The sequence below is a fragment of the Cupressus sempervirens genome, chromosome 5 (assembly GCF_028749045.1).
Source record: "Cupressus sempervirens isolate cs-2001-9-10 chromosome 5, ASM2874904v1, whole genome shotgun sequence".
Taxonomy (NCBI): domain Eukaryota; kingdom Viridiplantae; phylum Streptophyta; class Pinopsida; order Cupressales; family Cupressaceae; genus Cupressus; species Cupressus sempervirens.
In genome coordinates this window covers 278122229-278129701 of record NC_143122.1, presented here as the reverse complement: position 1 = coordinate 278129701, position 7473 = coordinate 278122229, and the positions used below count along the sequence as shown (strand labels likewise).

Genomic DNA, 7473 nt, shown 5'->3' with positions numbered 1-7473 from the left:
TTACATCAAATGCGAGCAGCATTATCACATCGACATCCAAATCAATTGTTTCCATATTCTTCCAATCTTATAAAAATCAATCCGAGAGACGTGATTATCACGAATTCTGCTTCTTAGATTCCATGGTATATTTCTTCTTCAAAGAGAAAGAATAAGCTAAACGCCATTCTTTCTATGCCGACAATCCAAAAAAATTGAATGATGGCTAACAACTGGAAAATTTAGAAGACAAACAGCAATTATTAAAGTGGGCCAATCTTATACTATGGAATGATGATTATCGCAATAATATTATATTGTATGCTTCATACAGTGGTGAACTTGCGTTTATAAAATCGTAGAAAACATTAGTGATTTGTGCCATTCATTTTCAAAAAACACTTCCCAATTGCATTTGAGTTGTGAAGTAGTTAAAATGGATACAATAGAGCTATCTGTTATGGCCAGAAATGTCACCAAGGGAAGATGGTTTGTAGTATTTGTCTGTTTTATTATCATGTCTTTTGCTGGGGGGCATTACATCTTTGGTATATATTCTGAAGCAATAAAAACAACCCTAGGTTATGATCAGGAAACCATCACCACATTAGGGTTTTATAAAGATCTTGGAGGGAATGTTGGAATTGTCTCTGGTTTGATAAATGAAATCTCGCCTCCCTGGGTTGTCCTTGGGATTGGTGCCCTAATGAACGTCACTGGTTATTTGATGATCTGGTTGTCTGTCACCCAAAGGATTGCTAGACCAAAAAAATGGCAGATGTATTTATACATGTGCATAGGAGCCAATTCTCATACATTTGCCAATACTGGAGCTCTTGTTACTTGTGTGAAAAATTTCCCACATAGTAGAGGAAGTGTTCTTGGAATTCTCAAGGGATTCTTGGGACTGAGTGGAGCCATCTTCACTCAAATATACCATGCAGCTTATGTGGAGGATGATAAAGGCATAATCCTTCTTCTTGCTATTCTTCCCTCTGCTGTATCTCTGCTTCTCATGTTTATAGTAAGACCCACAAAAGCTATCATAGACAAGAATGAACTGAAGCGCTTCTATAGTTTCCTCTACATAGCTCTAGTCCTAGCTGGCTTTCTAATGGTTATGATTGTGGTTGAGAATAGAGTGAAGCCTTTTCCTCAGGAAGGCTACCAAATTGTTGCTGCTTTAACCATACTTTTCCTCTTCTCTAATATTACAGTTGTTGTCAAGGCAGAGATGGACAATATGAAAAGTCGGGTTTCTCAAAACTCTCATAGTGACCTAAAAATCAATGTACAAGAGCCAAAAGAGACAGAGATGGACAATATGAAAAGTCGGGTTTCTCAAAACTCTCATAGTGACCTAAAAATCAATGTACAAGAGCCAAAAGAGACTCAACTTGCTGACATGGTGATCAGTAGAAAAGAAGAGAAGCCCAAATCTGTGGTAACCCACCTTGTAAAAATCTTCAAAGGCCCACCAAGAGGAAATGACTTCACTATCCCACAAGCTCTGGTGAGTATGGATATGATAATCCTTTTCTCAGCTGCAACTTGTGGGATTGGAGCATGTTTAACTGCCATTGACAACATGGGTCAAATTGGAAGAGCACTGAAATACACCCCTGTGAATATCAGCACCTTTGTTTCCCTCATTAGTATTTGGAGTTTCCTTGGTAGAGTGTTTGCTGGATTTCTCTCTGAGTTTCTCTTGCAGAAATACAAATTTCCAAGACCTCTCATGTTCACATTAGCTTTACTCATAGGCTGTATTGGGCATGTTTTTATAGCTTTTTCTCTTCCTGCTTCATTGTATGTTGCTTCCATTGCTATAGGCTTCTCCTTTGGAGCTCAATGGCCTCTCTTGCTTGCTATTATCTCAGAGCTCTTTGGACTGAAGTATTATGCCACCCTTTACAATTTTGGAGCTGCTGCAAGCCCTCTGGGATCTTATCTTCTCTCAGTGAAAGTCGCTGGAGCTCTATATGATAAAGAAGCCAGAAAACAACACATTTCTGAATCATTCTTGCAGGCAGTTCATGCATCTTCACCATCTCCTCATAAATTGAGTTGCATAGGACAAGAGTGCTTTCACCTCAGTTTTATCATAATGACGTTTGTTACATTATTTGGAGCTCTCATATCAGGAATTCTTGTTTTTAGAACAAGGACGTTTTATATGAGTGATATCTACGCCAAGTTTAGAGTTGAAAGGGAAAAATCTCAGGAAGGTGATAATTGTAGTTAATGAGGGTTAACCATAAGAGGTGGTATGTATGTTTGGTGGCAAAGAAAGGTGGCCGCCTGTTATGGTAAGGGAATATCTATGTTACAGTTTTCTGAAAGATAAGCACACATATTTATAGGGAATGTATTATGTGATGTATAGTAAAGTGTGCAGTACAATAAACATATATATAGATATGATGTGATGCAGTATGTATCTTAGAAGAAGACGTGGTTGGATTTATATGTAACCCAGTTTCCATTGATATTGGTTGTGGGTTCTATGTAAGGTTTTTTATAACACCTATTATATGTTAGACATAAATGTAGCATGGAGTGGCATGTGTGAATCTAATACATCACTGAATTTATCACACGTGTATGTTATGTGAATTATGGATGAAGATTACTTTAAATTATCTTAAATGCGTAAACCAATTTAGTATAGTTTCATTTATTTAGTATAGTTTCATTTATTTGAAAGTTATTTTATATTATTTTGAAACTTTTATTTATTATGGACATGGAGTTTTAATTTTTGTGTGTTACTTATTTTGACAATATTATGCTTATTATAGAATTTAACATCTTGTTTCTCAAATTTAAGATAAAATATTTGTAACAGTTTTATCTTTGTCTTGAGCCAAGGCAAGATAGTCAAAGCCATCTAGACAAACTATTCATCAATTAATAGAAAAGTCATGACTATTCATATATGAATTAATGAAAAAGTTAACAAGTTTGTGTACATGGCTCAAGTCATTAGAGTCTATCTTTTTCTACTATTATAGAGTGCGTCTTGATATTAATCAAATAATTTAATAGTTAAAGTTATTTTATTTATTTAAAGAAGTCTTTTAATTTTATGTTAGAATAATTGTATTTACTATGTACAATGACACATAAATTTTATAGTGTCATTAAAAAAATTATATTAAAAAAAATATTTCTTCCTTCAATTTGTACACATCAAATTTAAAAAGAACAAATTATTATTTTGAAATTTCAATAATTTACAATTCTTTCCTTTTATTTAATATTGTATCTTTATTTTACATGCTACACATTTTTAAAATATTATGAATGTGATTAAATATTAATATTGACATTCAAATGATCATCAAATTGGGTTCCATGTTCTAATATGTGCATATATTTCATGCTTTACAAACAACCTTGAATCTCATACAACTGAGCTATAACACACATTAATAATTCTTGTGACATTTCTATCTGTTGTTTTGGAAAACCCATGAATATATATATATATATATATATATATATATCAAACATCAAAGGGAGTGTAGCAACATTGTAATTAATATACAGGGGAAAATTTCTTTAAAAACTCCAATTAGTTGGTGGTGAAGAAATGTTAGAGTACAATAGGGTTTTAGCCATTATTGTCCTAGAAACAACTCAAAAAATCCCTAAAAAGTACTTACAAGAAAACTTAACCCAATGAATATTGGAACCTCATGATAATCAAATGCATGACCTCACCTCTCCAACCTGAAGAAACCAATAAAAATATGATAAGGAGGAATAGAAGAAAAAGAAACCCTATCGAGCTGCAAAGCAAAGCATTCCAAACACATACTTGTGGAGTTGCAAGTCGAGAAAATAGAGCAAAGAAATGGTGAGCAAAGGCAACAATAGTAAAATTTCTTTTTATGTTTGCATACCAAAAGTGAGTGGCAAACCAAATAGGTCTGTAGAAGACATCAAAAATAATTGCTTTCAATTAATTTGGAATGCTTGATTTCTCCAAATTGGAATTAAAATGGGTATTTGAGCAATTCCACCTAGTTAGATGCAAGACCAAATTCTAGAATTGGGGGATGAATCAAGATACCAAATTCTATTTTTCTTGAATTCCAATTACCATTTTGTAGAGCCAAATAGTGGATTCAAAATTTTTGAGAATTCCACATTCTAATTCCTATCCAAATCCACAATCCAAATAGGCCCTTCAAGTTTAGAAGAGTGAATAGGATTTTTTATAAAAGGAAAGATTCTAGGAAAAAAATATTATTTTCATTCCTTTACCTCCACTAACTTCAAAAGCATGTGTTGATGATGTACTTATCATTTTCTAGTGAATAAAGTACATCTAATTTCAATGAGAAACTATCAATAGTCAAACTGCATATCATAACACAACTATTAAGATAGTAGTATGTTAAAATAATACTCATATTTTTTTTACTTCTCCCAAATATTATAGTAATATCCTATAGAAAGGATCCTCCACTTTTCAAATGCTTAGGGCCCATTTGACTGCAAGATATGCCAAATGTGACATTCATCTATGCTAGAATAAACTCTCTTTTGGTATTCATGCATTCTTAAAATAATATTTGGAATATCATTTGGACCTGTTTGGTTGACTTGAAAGAGGAGTTGAAAGATGCATATTCTATGTTTGGTTGCAACAATTAAAACAAGATTTTTTATTTATAAAAATTGGTATTTTATTAAAATTTTAAAAGTAAAATTATTTTAATTAGCCAATTTATTTTATTTTTTAAATTGATTTTATAAGTGAAAGAAATACCACAACATTTGAACTTCACCAAAATTCAAAGGACATGTTATATTGTATATTTTAAATTTAATTCTAAATGAAACCAAATTATTTTAATGAGTATAAGATAAAAACTAAAATTATTTTAACTTTAAATATATTAAAGAAAATAAAAAATAAAAATAAGTTGAGATTATTAATATGATCTTTCAACGTAGTTTTAATTATAAGACTAAACACAAGATCTATTTGTAAAGATAATTTTATGAAAGTTTACAAAAGATATCAAATCTCATATTAGTTTTTTTTGTCATTTAAAAAAAATACATATTAAACATTAAATAATGTTGACCTGGCTTATATCTTATGATGAATGAAGAAAATAGTCCAAAAATGCATTTGAGTGGTAAAATACAATCAAATGGAAAAGTCACAAACCCATCAACCCATCAAATTGGGTTTATTAAAAAATAAAATAAGAATAAGCTATTCTTATTCCGCCCATTTTTAGGAATTCTGCTACGTTCATTTTGGGGTCAAATCAGGATATGAGAATTATAATTCCAATTTTGTATTTTGCAAACAAATGTCAAATTGGTGAATGTGAGTATTTAGATTTTTTTATTCCCACTCAATTCAAACGGGACCTTAAGCTCCTATTTCTTTCTTCTCACAACCAACACATTTACTAAGAGCAAATTTAGGCCATCACCAACAATGATACCAAGCCATTGTAGTTTTAGTCACTAGAAAAAGGAAAGGAAAGTATGCAACCATCACAGATTTCAATTTTCATATAGTTAAGTCCAATATCCAATCGCAAAATAATTTCCTTGTCAATATTCTCAAAGCTATCATATACAAGAAATTCAAATGTATAATAAGATTTACCATGAAATTATTTACTTTATGATATTGAAACTAGAGATTTATACATTAGAATTTAGTAGATTAAAATAGGAATTGTATCAATACAAGAAATCCAAATGAAAACTGCATCATTTTCCTTTCCTTTCCTTTAACAACTTAAAAAGCATGTGTTGTTGATGTAATTCTATATTTTTGGTGAGTTAAGTTCCACTAGTTCTCATTTGAAACTATCGGTAATATACCCTAATTCAACTAAAATGATGACAATTTGTAAAAATGATGCTCAGAGTATATGTCAATTTTTCCAAAAATTATAGTAGATTCCCATAGAAAGTATCTTCTACTTTTCAATTACTAAATCACTTGATTACTTTCTTTTCTCAAAAGGCTCAATTTATTTGAATGCAACTACAGGTGATCATCCAATATGACACCCGATTATCGTAGTTATAGTCACTTGGAAAAAAGAACCCAAAGTATACCAACAACAAACTTAATTTTCCTCTTGTTAGATCTTATCTCATATTGGAAAAGGACATTTCCCTTAATATAATCAGAGCTATTATTAGCATGAAATACATAAAATACACACATATATCAATAATACACAAGGGCACCTCCCTTGTCCTAAAATCCAATGTCCTCACACCATTTTGGGGATGAGGGTCATTTCTCTGCCATCCTCATTACCTGCCAAACCCTCCAAAATACTAGGAAATGTCCACTATTGTTTGAGACGGCTAGAAATACCCAAACAACAAAGGCTATTTATTGGAATTAAAAAATAAAATAAAAACATTTTTCCCTTAATTTTGTTTTCTTCTATACCTTTGTATGAGGATCAAAACAATAGATTCAAATTTCAAATGTATAAGAATCAAAACAACAATTCTAATTTCAAATGTACGAGAATCAAATATAGTTAATGAAATGCACAATTAGAAGCTACATGTTTTTAACTTTCTGAGTCATGCTAAGTCAAAGTCTCAATAGTATGCTTGAAAACTTTCAGTCTGGAGTTTTCAAATCAAAGAGATGGACTATTATATTTCATTGCAAAGGTTTACTATTTGACTTTGACCACAGTGGCTACTATTGGATGATCTACTTTTTCCAAAAGGGGGTAGTGACTAAGATGATTTGAGTCATTGGATATTGATAGTCAAATAGTTTCATAGACTGTCGCATTTTGATGTTTCAGACTATTGGATATTAAAAGATCATGTGGATTTTTTTTTTATGTTTAAGACTACTGTTATAATTCTTTACTTGGGAACTAAAGCTTCTCTTTCAATTTGTGTGACAATGCATATAATAATTTATTATCTCTAGACCATAAGGTTTTACAGTTTCCATGGTCTTAATCTTTTAGTTGTTTTAATGTAGGAAAAGCTCATGTGAACCTGCATATCAAGGTCCCTGCTTTGAGTAGCAATAGCCTATCTCCTCAATTTTCTACAAAGGAAATGCAAGTTTTAGTCAAGGTTCACTTTAGTAGCGAATATTCACCATTTGGAAAATTTTGCTCATTGACCAATGCCTGTTTGGCAAAAAAAATATTTTCGGACAACCTAGAAATACCAAATTAGAAATAGTTTTTGCACATAGCAAATTAAACTCATTCGCCTATGATTTTCAAAGAGGAACTTTTTGGACAACCTCAATTTGCCCTTGGTTTTAAAAACTGTTTTAGGAGAGGGATGACATTCATCCCCAAAATATGTGGATGCATATCACACATTAATTTGATTTCACCAACTATATTATGCATGGTTGTATAATGGACAAACCATATTCAACTCAAAAATTCTAAAATATGTGTTTTTATTACATGGGCTTTGCCAAAATTTTGTATGCGCTACAATATTCCCATA

At 31.4% G+C, this 7473-nt stretch overlaps 1 protein-coding gene across 1 annotated transcript; it reads left to right on the top strand.

Moving 5' to 3' along the window:
• Window positions 1-277: 277 nt before the first annotated feature.
• On the top strand, window positions 278-2576 carry LOC149555664 (protein NUCLEAR FUSION DEFECTIVE 4-like). Its single transcript, XM_089829791.1, has one exon. It carries the CDS (start codon window positions 416-418, stop codon window positions 2222-2224), a length of 1809 nt encoding a protein of 602 aa, XP_089685917.1. The 5' UTR covers window positions 278-415; the 3' UTR covers window positions 2225-2576.
• Window positions 2577-7473: the final 4897 nt, after the last annotated feature.

Excerpts from the sequence above, each read along its gene's own strand:
- LOC149555664 (XM_089829791.1), top strand. The coding sequence starts at position 416 with ATGGATACAATAGAGCTATCTGTTATGGCCAGAAATGTCACCAAGGGA.